This window comes from Dromaius novaehollandiae, chromosome 7 (assembly GCF_036370855.1).
Source record: "Dromaius novaehollandiae isolate bDroNov1 chromosome 7, bDroNov1.hap1, whole genome shotgun sequence".
Taxonomy (NCBI): domain Eukaryota; kingdom Metazoa; phylum Chordata; class Aves; order Casuariiformes; family Dromaiidae; genus Dromaius; species Dromaius novaehollandiae.
Window position 1 is genome coordinate 11,521,381 of NC_088104.1, and position 19,523 is coordinate 11,540,903.

The following is a 19,523-nucleotide window of genomic DNA, read 5'->3' on the forward strand; positions in this document are numbered from 1 at the left end:
CCATGGGCTTCGCTGGGCAGCAAGCCTTGGGGGGGGGGGGGGGTCCCCTGCATATAGGTCTTTTGCGTATTGGTCCTTGCATATAGGTCCCTACATATAGGTCCTTTGCATATAGGTCCTTTGCATCTCCCAAAGCAACATCTCCGGGCACCACACGCTCCTCCAGGCCAGGAGCAGGCGACGGGCGCGTGGAGTTACGCAGCCCCGTGGTCTGCATTTTTGACACCGACCCGGCTTTTTTGGGCAGAGCAGCACCAGCGTTGCGTGTGTGACAGCCCGCCGCTTCCCGCGCCGTCTCCCCGCCTTCTCGCTGCCCCGGGGGCCGCAAGCGCCGACATCCCCGCCAAACACCCTCTCTCCCACCGCGGAAATAATCTGCAGTAAATAATTTAATCGTCCAATCTCGCTCTTTCTATTTACGGGGCCGTTCTGGTTTTACAAAGTGCCCTGAGGAAAATTTATAGGGTGAAGTAATACCTTTTACGAGAGCAAGAGATAGAGCCGGACCCGGGAGCCCGGCCACTTGCCAGCTTCTGCGCGGGCTGGTGCATTGCCCTCGCGGCCGGAGCCACGCTTGAGCCCTTAGGGTATGCCTCTGCTCTTAGATATAGCCTTACAAGAGGTCCATCCAGCCTACCCGTAACCTCGCTACGGCTAACCCACCCCGCACGCTGGGAAATCGCTGCTGGTTCCACACCGATGGAAAGTCAACCCCAAAAATGATCTGAAGGGGCGGAAGTGAAACCCATTCCCCAACGCACAGTGGGTCTTGCAGGGTTTTTTCCCCACCTCCACGCAGGCAGCTCGTGTTCGGGCTCGAACGCGACTCGTTAGAGGAGCGTTATGGAAACACGGGATGCTGGATGCTCCAGGACCTCGTAAACAAATCCTCTCTGTTTACTCCCTGCATGAAACGATTAAGGCAATAAAGCTATTTTACTTCAGTATTTTTAAACATCTTCATGGCTTGCCGGTACTCCTCGAAACGTGTTATGCTGATGTACTGTTTCGCTTTCAGTTGGAGACTTCTATTAAATATAAGAATTACCCGACAAACAAATCCTGACATTAAAGTTTTAAAAAGCAAACAAAGCCCTCCGGTCCGGAGGTCCTGAGCTTCATGGAGCCCCGACCCAGTGCTGCGGGGAGAACTGCCCTCACGGGCTACGCTCGCCAAGGACCATCAACGCGGGTTTTCACTGCATCTTTGCAACGTTCGAAAATGGCTGAAAATATTTGGGGTGTTTTGGGTCTGTTTCGTCAATGCACTAAAACCTTCAACGCCAGTGGAGATGAGGGCTGGGAGGACGCCCGGGTGTGGGTTGTCAACGCTCCTTTCCCTGTGGTCCCCCAGGGCACCTAAGCACCAGCCTCACTCAACACACCCCTCTTTGGCCAAGAGCAAGTCCAAGTCAAGCACCGACTCAGCCTTCTCCAAGCTCACAGACCATGTAACGGCATCAGCAGTTGCAATTTTAGCACGCGTGTGAGACCGCGATCCTGGGGCCGCGGACGGGTCGGGACAAAGGGCCAGAAGGACGTTGGTCATGGGCAAACTCGCAGTGCCGTGCGGGTGCTGCAACCGCTTGCAAGCTTGTATGGACTCACTGCGTGAGCAAAGCTGCCCTAAGACCACCAAACCCTTTTGGTGGCAATTCTGGGGGCGAGCTCACACCCTTGGGAAGTCAGCGGAAAAACACCGTCCGTGGGAGCGTTCGATGCCTCAGAGCTTCGCTGCAAAAGCGGCCCTGGTGCAGCGGTCCCTCGAGTCATGCGGGATGATAACCAACTCCTGTTTTTTCTGCCCCGTAAGCACAGAGCGCGTGCTGGCTTTTGTAGCTCGCTGCGCAATTGCAGCCGGTGCCTCCCGAGCTGCTGCCACGCAACAGCGAAGTGCCGCGGCGGACAAAAGCGATGGCGAGTTCACCCTGCAAGAACTCTACCTATCCCGTGAAACATTCAGTGGCTGCTGGTAATTACCGGGATATGAAAGTCAAATGTGAAGATCTGCACCATAAACCACAGTTTTGGAAGCCCAGGTAGGGCCAGGGCTGGGCGCTGTGGGGGACCTGCGCCTCGCTACGGGCCAGGAGGCAAGGGGCAACCAACTAACAGCTAATGCTATTGCCATCATTTCTGCTGTTCCCGTTTCTCTGGAGCTACCAACAGTTGTGTCCTATCTGGTTTATTTAATTGCAGCTTCTGCCTCTTCTTTGCACCTTGATCATAGGAAGACCCACCACAGGTGAGACCATGGACCTAGCAGTGGAGGAAAGGGAGCTGCAAGCTGGTTGCAGAAATTGTGCTGGCTTGACTACTTCAGCACAAGTAATGGTACCACATAGAGGTTTTTTTAAAAAATATTATTATTGTTATCATATTATGCTGTGGAATTTAATTTTGTGTAAACTTTTGGGGCTCTGCAGGAATCCTGGACCCTTGTGAGTAGATGGAAGTGAAATTTAAAGATATCATCCAAATAGGTAAACATGTCAGAAACATTATCTGGGTCACATTTGGGCAACAGGGTTTGCTCTGTTTTAAGTAGAAAGGGTTTGCTGATGATTTAGATGAACTTCCTGAGGAGTGCTTGAAATTCCTGGCACCCGTTCGAGTTACCATCTGGTAGAGGGGCTCTGATGAGCCAACACAGGGACATTAGGCCAGAGCTGCTCTTAATGTCTCGCATGGAGTTTTGTGACCGGCTAGGCAGTATTTTTTTTGGTATTTGTAGTATTTTGGTTACCTGAGGTGAGCAGGGCTCGCGAGAGACTGCGTGATGAGCTGCGGGGCAGAGCCACGCTGTTATTTCTCTCTCCGTGTGCTGTCATCGTGCTGTCCCAGCACTGCCTGTTCTTTTCAGCTGCTAAAATTATTACGTATAGTCGAGTTCTGCCCTCATTTAGCCTGGATCTAATGCTAATTAAGTAATTAGCACTGTCAGAGCGAACCCGAGGGCAGCCTGGGTGCAGATGCTGCAGCACGCTCGCTTTTCCTGAAGCTTTCAGGCAGATACGCTGGCACGTTCTTCCCTTTCATTTCCTTCTTGATCTCTTTTAAAAACTCTATTTTAAGAAGCTTGGGAATGTGTTGTGATCTACATAGAGGCACTGTCCACTGGGGGGTTTGGTTCAATCTGAATATTTTTCCAATTTGCTAAAACTAAAGGGACCTATTGCAGCTTGGCGGGGAGGATACGGTGCTGCCTGAAAGCAAACCATGAGGGTTTTTGCAGGAACAGAACTGCTGCTTTTTGAGAGTCCTGCTGATGGGGTCTCAACTGCTTGTTCTCCACCCACGGGCGCAGTGGGAGCTTGCATGGTTGCGAGATGCCCCACGAGAGACCCGCCACGCGCGGGACAGGCTTGCTGCGCAGCTCGAGGGAGCCGCGGTGGCCGCAGCGCTGAGCCAGGCTGCTCCTCCAGCACAGAGGAACGGGCAAATTGAGACAAATCGGTTCTCAGTCCATTATCTCACGCTCCGAGATCTCCTAATTTTCACTGCCTTTTTTTAACCCAGCTTCCTGCCCCAGGATGCCGCCCAAAACGTGCCACGGTCTGAATGCTGCCGAGCAATAATTTTGTCCAACGGCTTCCTTCCATGCTGCAGCCGGTTGTGGGCGGCAGAAAAGCTTGCGCCGCTCATGGGGCTGTTTTGCAAAGGAGCGAGCGCAGAGCAGATGCGCAGAGCTGGAGCTGATGTGTGCTGGGACGAACGCGCCCCAAAGCGAGCGCTCTGTGCAGCTGGTGGGAACGCCCGGGACCGTCTTCTGCCACCGTCCCAGGGTGCCTTTTGACATACTAAAGACATGGCAGGAACCGAGCTCCCAGGGGATCCCCGGTCTCATTTCTGCGGCTGCTTGTCCCCTCGGTCTATTTGAAGGAGGATGATTAATTCAGCTGCTCGTGGCTTATGGCTCCGTGCGTCACTTCCCGCTGTCAGAAGGGCCTTGCCTGCAACCGTGGCCTGCTTGGGGCTAATTTGGGGATAGATCTACCCTGGAAAAAAAATGCTTTACGCAGCAAGGCGGCAGCTGATCCCATTTCTTCCACTTGGCTGTTCAGATCCTCCCAGGCAGAAAGTTATTGAGCAGCATCGGACAGATCCCTCTTGTCATGTCCCGGCTGCGTCGGTCGGTGACCTGCTCCGTCACACGCTTATCGGCGGGGGGACAGAGCGACTCATTCTGCATATGGGCCAGAAAGGCACAGTTGCACTTTATTAAATGAGCCAAGGAATTCTTTTTTAAGAAATACCTATACCACTCTTAGTCGTAAAGACCGTGGGGGCACCTGTAGTCACATCCCACCCGGGACCCTTCGTGGGGGCGGGTCTGAGCTCCTGACTTTGCAAAGCTGGGTGACTCCCCAGATGCACACAGAGGTGCACAGCTCCCAGCAGAACTGGTGCCCGCGTGCTGGTCTGACACGGGAGGATATGGCAAGCTGGGAAAGAGAGGAAAGGGGCCCTGGATATCCAGGGACAGGTACAGGATGAATTTGCACTGGCAGTACCATCTTCCTGATGCGTTGTATGGCGCTTGCACCGGGGCAACGCAAAGCACGGTCATGCCCTCTCCTTTGCGAATGGCTGAAGTGAGAAGGGAGCAGGATCAAAATCTCTGTGTTTTCCATCGTTCCTCTTAGGAGAGGGAAAACAAACAAAAAAACCCCCCAAATCCCAGCCTCTTAACAGTGTAATAACCAGCAGGGCAGAAACTTCAGTGAGTGTCTTCAGGCCTCCCAGAAGCAGAGACCTGGGAAAAGGCTGTTGATCCTGGCGGGAGCATCTTCACAGGGCTGCTGGGGGAACCAAAAGGCTAGGAGATGCTCGCGCATTGGGGAAAGCAGGCGCCTTATCAGCGATCAGAGGAAGCGACCGGGTCAGTTGGCGTCACCTGGAGTTGAGATCAGGCTAGAGCTGATGCCGTGGAGCTGGGGGGACGTCATCACACGCGGCGTTGTTGCTGCAGGCCCAGGGAAAGCACGTCCGGTACGATGCTGCTTCAGCCATTTTGCGAGTCCCGCCGGACCCGAGCACAGGCCTCTGCAAAGTGAAGCGCAGCAGCTGCCGCCGCTGGAGCTGCGGATCGGCTCCCCAGTACCGCTCATTTTTGCAAATAGCTGCGAATTGCACACTGCAAATGCTGAAGAGGTCTCAATTACTATTATTTTTTTTTTAATCCTGAATCCAGCTGTAAATAATCCTGTTCTGACAAAGGTACCACTTTAGGTAAGGTATATTTTTCCGAACCGCTAGAATCCATACGGGCAACAGCCCTCAGTTTGTTGTAAGCTGGCAGATTGCAACGTACAGCTGGAGACATTAATTGCCCCCAAGATGAGGCGTGTTTGCTGTAGTATAAATCAGCTGTCGTTTGTCAGGCGTGTTCCTGGCTTATCAATGGGAAGCAAAACATTGCCGTGTAGCAGCTCCATGAAAGGGTATGTCCTGGACCGGCGTGCCTGGGGGGAGCACGGGCTGCAGAGGGGATTACAAGATAAGCAGGCTCTCCCACATCTCCGAAAACGCTGACAGCTACCAGCAGCTGGCAGGAAAATTTCAGCCCTACATGGACTGCAATAAAAAGGGAAAGCAAAGGAAGAGCAGGAAATGCGGCGCTGATGGACCTCGCAGATCCTTTCTGGGGGCAGGATCACAACAGTCTTCCCCGAATGCGGGGATGCGCCGCTGAGCAGAGCTGAGAGAGCTCAGAGCCACCCCTCCGCTTCCCCGTGTATCTCTGAAGGTCCCTAAGGAAATGTTATCCCCCAGCTGGGGTCCGACACCGCGATAATGCAGCGCTAATCCGCAGGTCGGATAAGCCGGCCAGCCATCGGTGCGTTATCTCCCTCGTAAATGGAGGCCTCTTCCAGGACTTCGCTTGGCAGTGCTCGCCCCGAGCAGAGCACAGTGTGTGGGAGCTGCTCATTTTGTCTCGCTGGTGGGACTGCCTTTTTTTTTTTTCTTTTTTTAAATAAGATCAGATGTTGCACTTCCCCAAAAACATGACAATCCATGGGAGAGTTCATTAGTTTATGGCAAGCTGCAACACCATGGCACTCGACAGAAAGCAAATGTTATTGCGGAGAGTTATCGCTGCGAGGGGAGGAAAACATGTCCTGAGGAAATAAACTGGATGGAGCAAAACAAGCAACAACATAAAGCTGTAGGGAATAGGCAATGGAGTTGAATACTTCCTCAGAATAAAAGCCCCCGACGTCGTCTTCTAAGGCCAATGATTGCTTTCTTCCTACTCGGAGTATGCTGGATACATCTGTTAAGGTCTCCACCTTGAAAGGAGCTAATAAATGTCGTGATTGCAGCTGGCTGAATTTTTTTTTACTACTATTTTTTTTTCACAAAAAAGTCTTTGTGATCCTTGTCAAATATTGGTAACAGCAGTAGCAGGAAAAATCATCTCTGACTTTTTTTTTTAAAGGTGCTTATTAATTTTCAGGTCTGCAGAATTATTTTTTAGGAGGGACTTTCCCCTCAATCCCCTGCACCGAGATACAGAACTGAGCAGCTCTAGTGATGACCAACCTGCCTCAAACCTGATCAAAGCTTTTAAGATGTAACAAGAGAAGAAATGATGGCTTTCATGACTTTGACATAGCTCTGCACCGCTGGCTTTCTTAGTCTTGAAGTCAGTCTAACTTACACCAACAGCCGAAGTTGTGTCAGGTTTGGGGGAGCGTAAAGGCGAACTCAGAATCGCCCCTCGCTTTCCTTGCTGGCTCTGTGCTGCTGTGCTGCACCCGTCTCTGGGCTTGCGTTGCCGAGATTTTTCTTGCCCTTCTCCCTGTCTCTCTTGAGGGCTATAATTTCTTCTTCGTCATTTTGGCTTTTAAAACAAAGGCAAAGCGAAGCGTGGCGCTTCCCGAGGCGGATGGCCGTGAGCAGCCCTGCTGCCCGGCTTTGTGGTGCCCGCGTACCTGCACCGAGTGGCTTGGGAGCAGAGGTCTCCGCTTCGCCGCGCCGGCTCAGCCTCGCGCCGCAGGTCCCATTTGCTGCGAAAGGATGTATCTGCCCGTGAAACGGAGGGCGACGCTGCCTTTTCTCCCTCTTGTCAGCTCAGCTTTGACCTGGGGGGTCCCACCCCCGAATTGCGCTTGTGCCGGGGCACGGTCCCGGCTAGCTCCCCGGCCCTTGGGGTTTCGGTGGTAGCGCAGCCCCTGGTTTGAGCTCTGCTGACCTTAGAAATAAGAGGCCGACGTCTTGAACAAGCTGCCTGAAGAGCCTGGGATAGGTCAGGGATTTCTTGAGCAGATCAAAAGCCAGAGATGTTTTGCTGACAGCCCTGGAGCTCCCCGTTGTGATTTATGAATTATATACGCTCTATATGTTTAGCCAGAGAGGCTCGCTGGGGGAAGAGGGGCTGGTTTGTATAAGCAGGAAGGAGCACGTGGCTTCAGATGGCCACCGTCCGCCCAGAGATGGCCCCGTGAGAGGCACCGAGTGTTGGGACAGCGGCAGACGGCTTCCCAAGGGTGAGCGGCCGTGAGGCTAGTGCTCCCATCCAGCCCTGGGCAGAGGCCACGTAAAAGCCGGGAATGAAATGGGATGGCTTTGCATGAGGATAATGCCAATTCCTTCAGCGCCTCGTCCCTCACTGGGAAGGCAGAGCCATGGACCAAATGGCAGTGTTTTTTATAAATACCCATCGGTAAGGCGTGTGTCTTCCAAGGCACTGCTCTGGGCATGTGAATGGGAGGTATGACTCCAAAATATGAGCGTACATGCTTGCCGGAGTCTCTGGGCAGACTCTCCCCAGCACGTCCCACGAGGTACAGCCTTCTCCTGATGAGTACAATGCGCCTGCTGGATTTTGAGTTTTGTGTCCTCTTTTGGAGCTGCGTCCTGCCCGGCTCCTTGGGTGCTTCAGAGCTGTTGTCACACCAGTGACACTTTGCTCATGTTTCTGAGGTTGTCCCAACAGCTGTAAGAAGTAGGGAGCTTTCTCCTCCTCGCCTATGAGATTAGATGTGGCTCACTCCCATGCTTGCATGGCCAGCCCTGAGTCGTACTTTTGATCCACAGAAACATGACGGAGACTTTTGAGATTCCGACTCAAAACAAGGGAGAAAAATTCCTGATTATAAACTTTCTGTATGTACAATGCAGTAATCCCTATAGCAAGCCCCTAACTTCTGAACGGGTCACAGGACTCTTGGTGGATAGTCTTGTGGTCATTGAAGGCTTTGAGCAACAAAAATATCACCACATCCTGCGTTTAGGAATTACCTGCTGGAACAACTTTACTGTGTCATGTTTGATACCAAAATGCCTGGTTTCAGCTGCCAGCAGGTAAATCTTGCTTTGCCTTTGTCCGATAGCATAGGAAGCCCCCTGCCAGAAAACACCTCCAGGAGCTCGTCATAAATGACACCTGGGTCCCCTCCCAAGTCTCTCTTGGATGAACTAAGGACACGGAAAGTCTTTAGGCTCCCCCTGTAACCTCTCCAGGGCGAGCGAGAAGTTGCCTGTCTCCCTGTTCTGCCAAGAAAGAAATGTAGAAATGCTGCCCTCCGGCAGCCGCTGCCGCGGGGGAGAATTTAAGGCTGACAGGTATCTCGAAGCAACACCAGTATGCCTTTCGAGAGAATGACGGAAATCCAGTAGCTGCATATTTTTTTAGCTCTTGGACAGACTGCCGTCTGACATCCATCACAGATGGATGAAAACAGTCAGATATGCGGTTTGATGACCATGGCGGTGATTACAGGGATAGAGACAGGCCCCATGGAGCCTAAATTCAGGTCTCGGCTGCCCTGGTGCAAACTCCTCGGGAGAACGATAAAGTCCCTGAGGACGATCAGCTGGTGTTGACAGAGTTATTCTGGGATGAAATCAAGGCCATTTTCTTTGCGGTAATACTTAAATCTCTGCGCTAAGAGGAGCGACTTTGCCGCTGTCACCAAACTGCTGCTGTCGCTCTTTAAAGCCGGGCTGGACGAGTGGTGGAATTTGTTGCTTTCAGAATAACCGAACGCGTATTTTCTGTCATTTCGGGGAAGCTGCTGTTCCCTTCTCGCCGAATGTGAGCGCAAAGCGGGCACCCCGGGTGCTGGCAATGTCTCGGGACTGCTGCAGGGTTGGTCTCTAGCACCAGGCACAAGGGATTCGGCTGCCACCCGCATAAATACGGCACTGGGGAGCTGGATTAGCGCGAGAAAGCCTGGTCTGCGCTTTTTTTTCCTTTTTTTCCCCATATTGAGACAAATTTTGTCATCGTATTGTTCGCGTAACCTTTCGGATGAACTTAGTAATCATGATATGTTTTGGTTTGGCTTCTTTCAGATTAAAACCCTGCCTTTTAGAAAAAGGAAACCATAAGTTAAATAACTCCAAAATTAGGTATTTCTGAAGGATAATTAGTGGTCGTCTTTCTTACCAGAAACAACCCAAGACTGTGCTTTAAATAATGGCTTGTAGTATTTCCTTCAGTTTTGTTCCAGATCTGATTAATTTAGCAGGGTAATGTTATCAGCATAGCAGCCTACATTTCAGCTGTTCTTCAGGGTTTTAGTGACAACAGTGAATACTACGTTTTTCTGCAACTTATTTTTTGAAAATCGGCCTGACCTTACGCTCTGAATCCTCTCATCTGGGGCTCTCTGCTTCAGCAGTTGCACTAGGTCGTATCTGCGTACGCGCAAGTTGCTGACTGATCATCCACTTTCATTCCCTGCTTCTGTAGATAGGGGGACCTACGTAAAGCAAATGCAGATGCAGATCTCTGTCCCCAGTTATTGCCTTTGGGTGCAAAAATCCTGGGATTATAATCCTAATACCTCCTTGCTTTGAGCAAAAAGCAATTTCAGTTGCACTGAAATTTCTGCATTTTGCAAACACAGACCTGTTCCGCTCAAGACTTCGCTGTAAAAAGTCCAATTGTCCATGCAAATATATAAATATATCCTATATAGGGATATATGTGTGTATACACATACGTAGATACTGTATATACAGACAGACGCGCACACATACTTAGGAGATGTGTATATAACACTCACTTATATACAAATCTCTCCCCTGTTATGAAACAATCATCAAGATATAAACAAGAGAATTTAAACCATGGATGGGCACATTTTCAAGTGCTGCTGGAGGGTTTTATCTACAGTATTGAAGAAGTGCTATCAAAACCTAAACAGAGCACTTATTGCAAAGAAATCTTTACGTAAGTGCTGGAAAGGTTTGCTGAATAACCAGATGTTGCAGCAAAGACAGCTCTCCTCCCCCTCTGCCTGCTTCTTTCCTTCTTTAATAGTTCGATTAATTCAGCGCATAAACCGGGGCTGATAAAAGCCCTGAGCTGCAAATTTCACCACATCTGGACACCGTTGCAGCCAGCGGCGCACTTCGGTCGCTTTTAATACCCCCCCCCCCCCAATAAAATAAAAAGTTCCAACAAGTAACGCTGACCTATATATATATATATATGTAATTTTTTTTTTGTGCCGTAAACGCTGACATCTGCGAGCGCGCAACCACTTCCACCCAGCCCAGCGCTCGCCCTTTGCCGGGGCAGAAAGAGGCAGCCGGAGCGGCGCTGCGACCGGCGTTCGCCCCCAAATCCTCAGCTCCTTCCACCCCTCCGGCTAATCGCTACCGGGGGAGAAATCGGAGACGAGCCGATTTGCCGGACGCAGGGAAAACAAGCGCCCGGCGCGAGCCCCTTGCGGAGCCGCCGCGGTGCCCCACTCACCCGCGGAGAGCAGCAGCAGGCAGAGCAGAGCCGCCCGCCTCGCGCAGCCCATGTTCCGGCTCCCGCGGCGTCACGGCTGCGGGCGCTGCATGTCCCACCACCAAGGGGCGGCTGTCAGCCCCGCGCGCCCGCTGCCTCCCGGCGGCTCCCGGCCCGGCTGCGCGTGGGGTCCGCCCAGGAACTGCCGCTTCGGCACAAACTCTCTCCTCCCGAAATATATACAAATACGGGAGGGGGGGAGCCGGGGGAAGAGCCCTGGCTCCGAGGAGCGCGGTTGGTTTTTCCTTCCCTTTCCGATGACAAGGCCGAGCTGCCCCCAGCTCCGCGCGGCCCGAGGAGCCCCGGGGGGGAGCTCACGTCCGCTGCAGGCGGCTCCCCGAGAAGTCGTGGGCGCTGCCGCCTGCCTCCGCGTCCGAGCGAAACGCGGGAGGCTGCGCTTCAATGTGCCGGGCTGCCGTTAGTCCACCGCTTTTTTTCCTCCCCTGTTAGAAACTAACTGTGTTTTCTAACTACGTTTCTGCAATTTTAATAGGCAGAATTGGAAAATTCTGGGCAGCTTTTTCAGGAGGACCGCATCGATGCGAGCTTCGCCTAAAGCAGGCGCTTTCGTCCCGTCAAATCAGCACGATTAAATGCATACGTTTTCCTGAATCGGGGCCTAAAATAACAACGCTGAGCATTTAAATTGCTGCTTTCTCCCCAAGATCGCAAACTGCTTTACAAAAACTTGTAAGAAAAATTATCCCCGCTTACAAAGGGGAAACTGAAACACAGCAGAAATGCGACTTGCCTCAGTTGTTAACGCTATCCATCAGTGGCAAAAGTAGGAGTGAAATCCTCAAACTCTTGCCCTATGATCTATCCCAATCCTTCAGAACGCGTTAAAATAATGATCGATGTAATTGAGTGTGGCAGAAAAAGAGATGATGTTACTAAGCTTTTTGCAGCCAAAAGCCTGCCTGAAGGTGAAGTTAATTTTTTTATGGTTACTGATAAATGCATCTATCACTTTTTTGATGTATACGTAGTGTTCTAAGGCAGTGTGTCTCCAGTCTCCATTTTATAATTCATTTTATAGTTCATCAATCAGTTGGACTTGAGAGGCCAGCTTTCTTGGGGAAGCTTTCTCATAAACTGTATCTGCTTGTTTTATAAAGTTATTTGTATTAATTATAGTATTAAGGAGTTAAAAACAGCATGGCTTTTCCCATCTTCTGCATTTAAGAGGGGAGAAGAGGAGGTATTAGATGAGGTAGAGAAACGAATATGAAATGGCTCTGCTACGATACATCAACACCAACATGCCTCTGCAGAGACGTGCCTGGTCTGCTCCCCTTTCGCTTGAGGTTGCGCAGCAACAAGCCAGCTTCGGCCATGTCCTCCTTGGAGAACTGGCGTTATGTCCCTGGGATAACGGAGCAGAAAGCCATACAGATGCATGAACAAAAGAAGCCACCTGGGGTAAGCAGAGAATATATCTGGAACAACAAATGAGCCTATCACGGTTTCTCTGGCCGGGGAACTGCTGCTGGCTCGCAGCGCTGGAGGCTCAAGTCCTAGGAAAGGCGTAAAATTGTCCTCCGTCACCTGGCTGGCTTTAAATCAAAGTGGGCATCTTCCTACATGTTATGCAGTATGAATGTAGAGGAGACGGGCCAAGTACAGCAGTCACTGGGCGACCTTCTGCTGCTCTGCAGCTCCTGGCCATCAGCTGTAAAACAGACCTTCATGTCAGATGCTGAAACGAGTGGAACCGTTTTGCTGGAACTGGAGCGAAATGTAGGTGTCACCTAACTACCTAGAGGTGGCAAAACATTCATCTGCTGACCAAGAAAGACCCAATGAAAACAATGCGCCCAGCTGAGAATAAATTGGGTCAGCTCTGTGGCTGGGGGGGAAATAGGTGAGTACATCTGAACAGTCTTGAGTTACAACAGCTGAGGCACGGCCTTTGAGGAATAAGGGCAAGCAAACATTTAGTAAATGTTTAGAAAGACCTTATTTTCCGGTCAGTGTGTTGAATCTGCGGTTTGCGCAGTGGCGTCCGTGGGTGACTTGCCGCCTCTCTCTTCCTTCTGGGTTAGAGCATTTCAAAATGCCCGCGGGTCACTCAGAGGGACTGCTGCATTTTCAAACGTGAATATTTCTTGGGTTACAAGCAAGCTGGAGAAGGCTTTTGTCAGGAGTGCTGCAGACTCTGCATGATAGATGTGAGCCCTCCTTAAAATCAGGAAGCATCCCCTGCTGCGCGGCGAAACTTGGAGAGAAATAATGTCCCCAGCAGGAGCCCAGAGGGGCTTTAAACAACGGCGGACATTGACAAAACGCGCCGCGCAATTTGGAAGCGTGAGTTCAGGGAGACCGAAGCAAGAGATATTATTTATTTTTAGCCTCAGCTTGTGGGAAGCCTGCAAAGCCTCCCCGCAGCCAGGCACCCCGCGCCGCGGGCAGGCGCGACCGTGCCGAGGGAGGCACGTTTGCCCTACTCAGGTAATCCCAAATAGCTGCTGGGCCAGACCAAACCCTCTGAGATGCTTCTGCCTTGTGCAGTACGTGAAGTCGGGCTCCGGGGTCTGTAGCTTCTGCTCCTTTGGCGAGCGAGAGAGGTAAGCGGCGACAGGCGACAGATGGGAGGACTCCAAATGGAGGTGATTGATTTATGGAGCATAATCTTCGGAAAAGATGTGTGGCCCGAGTTCACTGAAACGAGAGGAAAGGCAGTTGCTGTCCCACGCGATGGCATCTTTAAGAGCCAGCTGGGTTTCTGCAGGAAGCTCTGCAAGGGGAGGCTGTCAGGGAAGAGATGTCTGTCCCAATTTTCCTAACAGCCATACCGATGTCAAGACTGTGTTAACCAGGCCGTCCCTGCCGCTTGGTGAAATGTGCCATCGTGGTGACTTGGGCCGATGGTTGCATTCATAAACTGGCCTGGGACTTGCAGCCAGCTTTCTGCAGCAGAGGGAACCGGTCCATTTGGGTCTTGCCGTGTGCAGGACTGCATAGAGCCAGATGTGTCCTCCCATAAGCTGCACTTCAGTTGTGCTGATCTGAGGCTTTTGTAACCAAACAAATCTCATTTGCAAAATAGGACGAGTAAGGCAGGGAGTGTGTTACTTTCCGTGAGTCCCCCCCCCCACGGTTGACCGAGGAGCCACGCACGCGTCCCTTCTTTGCACCTCCGAACCCAGCCCTTCTCTCACCAGGAGCTCAGTTCTGGGGCCCCTGCTTATTTCTCAGACCTTCTCCAAGGGAAAAGTGCAAACTAAAAATCCACCACAGTTACTCTGAGTAAAGTGAGTAACAACTCTGGGATTGAGCCCAAAGTGTCAAAACTCACATTATAGAGCTCTGCTTCAATGAGAGAACACAGCGACCTTTGGAGTATGACACTGGGGAGAAAGGAGAGATAAATGGTTATTTTTATTGTTGACTTGTTTATGCCTTTTGGTGTAAATTCTCCTGTTCCTCTACTAGTGGTCTGGACAACCTCATAACTCAAGACATACTAAAGGCTGGATTTAGGCTGAGGAACATAAGGTTTCTGCAGGATGATTTTTAAACTGCATTGTGGGAGCAGTTTTCCCTAAGTTCTCATTTAGGAGCTGGAAGATATTTACTAGAGAAGCAAAATAAAACTTTGGCCACCTGAAACAATATAGCAGATATTTAAACCAAGGGTTCAAACAGCCAGGGTTTCTACTGGGGGAGGCAAGGGTCTGCAATCAATCAGTATGTTTGGAGCTCCCAACATATGCGCTAAGCGCCCGTGTGCAGGGTCACACCGCCGTGCACGTGGGGCGGACCCCATGCGTGAGGTTCAGGTGAGTCAAGTCTCTCGCTATTCCCTGGGGCAAAGCCCACTAGTGTGACAGGGGATGCGAAGGGAGAGAAGGGGATGAAGGGACCCACATAGCCATGCCCCATGATGCAAAAGTGTGTGTTGCATTGGCCAGTCTAATGCAAGGGCCAAAGTGACGCTGAGACTGAACCTGTGGCTTTGGGCAAGGTCCATAAGTGGACCTTATGGTTTATTTTATCCATATTTGTCCATAAGATTGCAAAGAGAAATTGTTTTATACTTCAAAGTTTCAAATGGCAGCACCTATCTGATTGGATGAGGGATTTAGCTTCTTGAAAACAGTATTAGTAAGCACAAATGTATGCTGATAGGCTAACGTGCATGCATGCACTGTATGGTATGGTTCCATGGAGGCATCACAGCAACCCCCAAGTCATTCTGGCAGTTAATTAAATTGCAGGAATTCCAGTATCATCACTTCCACATCTTACAAGCACGGCCTTGGTCTTACAGTGCCACCAGCAAGAGTCACCCGAGAAGGACGTGTGCCCTGAACCAGCGACCTGTGGCTCAGGTCCAGCAGGCACCCCCCCGCCCCCCGCGCATTCATGGGGACATTGGAGTCACGGGGACTCCAATCCTGGTCTGCAGAGAGTCAAATTGTATCGACTGGTGGGAATTGAAGACATTTGTAGTTCCCTAGGAGAAGCGCCCATTGCCTTCCCGCTGCTGCAGTTTCGTTGTGTTTTGGTGTTCATTTGAGCTTGCATAAATGGCTGTGTGATTTGTGTATCACCCAAGGAAAAACACCATGGCTTCACCTTCGGCGTTTTCCAGTCTTCGCTGCAGCTTGTCCCAGCACCGGTATGGTAACCTTCAGCTGATCAAACTGCACATGGGGTGCGGGGGCACCCCCCCTTTTCCTGCGCTGTCTCCCGAGGGACGCAGTTACACCGCTCCTTGGGCACGGGCGTGCTTGTCCGCGTTGCCACAACCGCCTCTGCGTTGCCCTGCCAGCGTTCGCATGGTCCTGCACCTCGGCTAATGCTCGTTTTGATAGCCAGGCAGGATAAATGCACTTTCTAAGTGACACCTGACATTTACTGGAGTCTTTCTGTAGTCTAGAAATACTGGACTAACTCTACTTTCTCCAGAGTGCATGCACGTGACATTCTTTGACCAAAGTGGCATTGAGTTTAAGTAAAGACCTAATTCACCCATTTCTACTATTTATGATGTTACTGTTTTTTTTTTCTGTTCCCTTCTCACCCAAATCTTCTTGCTTTCTCCCTTTTAAGTTTTGGGGTCGTCTCATTGCTTGCTTTTTGCTGTTTTTGGAGCCATTTTCAGTAAATTTTCGTTCACAGTATTGATGTCCAGCTTCTTTCAAAAGTGTGGATTAACTTTGGCTTTCGAGGCTGTATGCACGGATCCAGCTCTGCTGTTGCCCAAATGAACGGGAAACACTGTTAGCGGTTTCAGAGTGGGACTTGGTGCTTTTTTTTCCCCAGAAGACACCTAGAGCTCTTCTCTGCTCTCCACTTTTCAGGAGTTTTTCTTTCTCTGAGTAATGTTAACTGAGTGTCGCTTTTCCTACTATTTAATGGCTGTTTCACAGAGTCATTTGGTTAATACACAAATTAGCTGTAGCAGCCACTCACGTTTTTACTGACAGTCCCTTGACGTTCACTCCTCCGCTCTGCTTTCTTAGGGAGCCCGAGCAAGCGCAGTCGGCTGCTCTATTTATCACACCTGTGACGTCGCCTGCGGCCGGACGCCAGGGTCTTCAGCAAGGATCAGACCTTCCAAGACCAAAAGCCCGGGCCAGCACCGCTCCTGCTGCCGACCGCCTCCGGCTGGCAAGCACCCCCGGGTCGGCGGGGCTCAGCCGGCAGAGGGAGGCACGAGCAGTTTGACGGCCCGTGTACTGACTCACCATCCTTGTGTTATTATTACTGGTAGTCAAGTCATGACAGGATCCAGGAGCCTGAACCGCAGGCCAGGAATGCGCCTTGGAAGGGGAACTCCCGACCATCCCGCTCTACCCTGCTTTGGTTTGAGCTGCGAAAGCGGTCTCAGAGCAGGCACAAATGGGATTTTTTTTTTTCAGCAGGAGCTAACTGGAAGGTGTGCGCTGAATGCTAAGGATGGTGAGCCCTTTGGAGCAGCTACTCTAAATAATATCCCCTAAAACACGTGTGGTGTGGATGTCGGGTCCTCAGCTCCAGCTGCGTCGCTCCACAGCCCTGCTCCTCCCGCACCTCCGTGCTCGCTCGCACCGGCAGGGCCGGACGCTGCCCAGGCACACGGAGGGACGCTCGTCTCGGCAGGAGCGATGCCGGCCAGTTCACGCTGTCTTCCTGGGGTGTTGGGGGAGACACAGAAAGCATACCCGCTGCTTAAGGGTTTTTTTCCCCTAACTTCTCAGTAACAAACTGATGGACGTCATTGTTGTTTGGGTTATGATTTAATTCGCAGTACTAAGAAGTTGAAGGGACGAGGAAGTCTGAATGAAGGTACTGAAACTTAGGGTTGGGACAAAAGGGAAATTATCTGAATTATCTCCCAGGAATATAGGGTATATTTTTTTGTTTAAGATATGTTATTTTCTAGAACAAAAAAGCCTGTCAAAAGGACCAAGCAGGAAAGGTAGAATAACAATGCAGGTAAGAACCTTTAAATAAGTGTCAAGGGGCTAATTACAAGGTAATATACCTTGCTTAGCTTTGCCCGGTCAAAAAGCAGCTTATGCTGCCAAGAGTACGATCAGAAAGAATGGACCTGAAGGAAAAAATGGGGTTCTTGCTTGCCAGCGCCTGTGCCAGGAGTCAGCGAGAGCCGAGAGGCAGGCAAGGGGCAGCCTGCTTCTGCCCACGCGGAGATGTGGGAAAGGGCCTTAGACAGGGCTTAGCAAAGCTCGCGAGAAAGATCATCTCTGTGTGCTGAACTTGGGGTGTTTTTTTTCTCTTTTGTAGGATTTATAACTCTCTGGTAAGAAAGTCAACAGTGCTTTGATTTGCAAAGGCTGTTTTTAAGAAAATTGACCTCTCCGATGACAGGTTCAGAGACTGAGGAGGCTCATAGGCAAGAAGCTGAGTTGAGCTGGTCTTGTTACGGCTGGAGAACAAGGGACGTGCTGCCCGGTGGAGATGCTGAGGACCCTCTTTGCACGCTGTGCGACGGTGCAACGCGGCACACGGCTCAGGAGGAGTGCACGGTCCAGCCGCAGTGCTTACCCAGGAGCTGCTCGTTGCACACCGGTTTGACACGAGGACATCTCGCACTCTGCTCTAGTGCTCCCCAGGCTGTCGTGTATGTGAGGGCTGCCCAGGTCATTCGTCATCTGCACTTCTATCATTAACCTTCTCCTATATGCATAGTATTTTAATTCTTCTCTACATCTCTACGGTACCATTTTTCAGAAGTATTGAGAAAAAGCTGTAAATAGTTTTTGAAATAATTAATGGATGCTCTAACTCCAACGTATTGCTGTATTTTATCGATAATGTTATTTCCATAATAAAAATATTTAACACAAAGTATGATATCCTGTATGAGTTTCACATAAATATTTCCATTTTATTGCTGATACGGATCAGAAAAATTTCAGTACGCACATCCTGCAAATGCAAATGTAATTGATACAAGGTATGTATCTTAATGTACATCTTGAGTAAACATAAGAAGACCATACCCTAATGGAAAACAGGCGCTGTGGTACAATGTGCAATCATGCTTTTACATCTGAACTGGACTTTAGGTTTAGAAAACAAATCTTAAATCAATCCTATTCAAAGGACAAATCACAGTTCACATATTTGTAAAGAACTTTTGTTCTAGGAGACCTTTTTGTGAGAAACCTTGGGAAACTCCATGCAGCTACAGTGGTGGAGGGGTGGGAAAGCAGGGATGGAGGTATCAGTTCAAACAATCTAAGGGAAAAGTTGAATAAACATTGAAGACAACAGAATAGAAACCAGACGCCAAATATTCATGCACAGGGTCTTCAAAGAGGGTTTTGAGATTTATTTTAATTGTCATTGAAAGAAAGAGACAAATTTTTCGATGAAGAATGTATAAAAATTCAGCTGAGGTCAATACTGAGCGTTTTTTTTCCCTTGTCAAAGCAAAAACAAAGCCTGTATCAAATCCTCAAACGACTGAGCTGGCCTTCTACCTGAGTTTGAAAAGGGGCAGGTTAAAAAAAAAACTCCGTGAATATAAAATAATGTAGGGCCAGAACCAAAGGACTTGAATCCGGTGAAAAAATGGGAAATTGCAGGTGTCGGTGAAGCAGAGTGACCTGGCGTCCCGCTGTGGATGAACGACGAGAAGCAGCAGGAAACACCAATGTGGCTGCAACGGGGACTCCCTAATGCCCTGAAAACTTTGACAGAAACGGGTAAAAAAAGAAAAAAAAAAAGGAAAACCTCCTATAAGCACACGCACACGGCTGTTTCACCGGTACCCCGCGCCCGGCCCGTCCGTGCGGGAGGGCGGAGGAGCCCGAGGGCGGCCGGGGCCGGCGGAGGGGGCCGCGGGGCACCGCCGGGGGGGGGGGGGGGTCGGGGGGGCCGCCCGCCGCCGCCGCCAGCTGCCCCCGCGCCGCGCGGGGCCGGCCGCGCTCTCTAGGACCTGCGATGAGTTTGCCCGCCGGAGCCGGCCTCAGCGCGTGCGCGGAGGGAGGCGGCCGAGCCCCTTATCCCCATGGAGAGCGCCGCGGCCGAGCCGAGCGGCAGCCGCCCGCAGGAGGAGGAAGAGGAGGACGGCGACGGCGCCGCCGCCGCGCCCCGCAGCGGCCCCCCGCCCGCCGAGCGGCCCCCGGCACCCACGGTGAGGCGGAGCGGGCGGCGGCGCCCCCGCCGCGGGCCGCCGGCCTCGCCGGGCCTAGTCGGCCGCGGCCGAGCAGCGGCCTCGCGTGCGCGCGCTGCCCGGGCGGGCGGGGGCGCAGCGGCAACAGGTGGGGAGCGCGGCCCCGGCCCGCCCTGCCCGGAGCGCAGCGCAGCGCAG

General features: G+C 51.3%; 2 protein-coding genes and 1 long non-coding RNA gene across 3 annotated transcripts in view; 2 read left to right on the forward strand and 1 right to left on the reverse strand.

The window, feature by feature from the left end:
• Positions 1 to 11,160, reverse strand: part of LOC112988508 (TGF-beta receptor type-2-like) — a 31,600-nt gene extending 20,440 nt beyond the window's left edge. Inside the window, exon 1 of the mRNA XM_026109068.2 lies at positions 10,715 to 11,160. Coding sequence (XP_025964853.1) covers positions 10,715 to 10,766 — 52 coding nt within the window. The 5' untranslated portion in view covers positions 10,767 to 11,160. The remainder of the gene's footprint in view (positions 1 to 10,714) is intronic.
• Positions 11,161 to 15,518: 4,358 nt separating this feature from the next.
• Positions 15,519 to 18,052, forward strand: LOC135328840 (uncharacterized). Its single transcript, XR_010389932.1, has 2 exons — positions 15,519 to 17,179; positions 17,489 to 18,052. It is a non-coding gene; the product is annotated as an uncharacterized LOC135328840 (long non-coding RNA).
• Positions 18,053 to 19,138: 1,086 nt separating this feature from the next.
• The window catches only part of SNX4 (sorting nexin 4), a 35,978-nt gene continuing 35,593 nt past the window's right edge, over positions 19,139 to 19,523 (forward strand). Inside the window, 2 exon segments of the mRNA XM_064514669.1 lie at positions 19,139 to 19,201; positions 19,203 to 19,346. Coding sequence (XP_064370739.1) covers positions 19,154 to 19,201; positions 19,203 to 19,346 — 192 coding nt within the window. The 5' untranslated portion in view covers positions 19,139 to 19,153.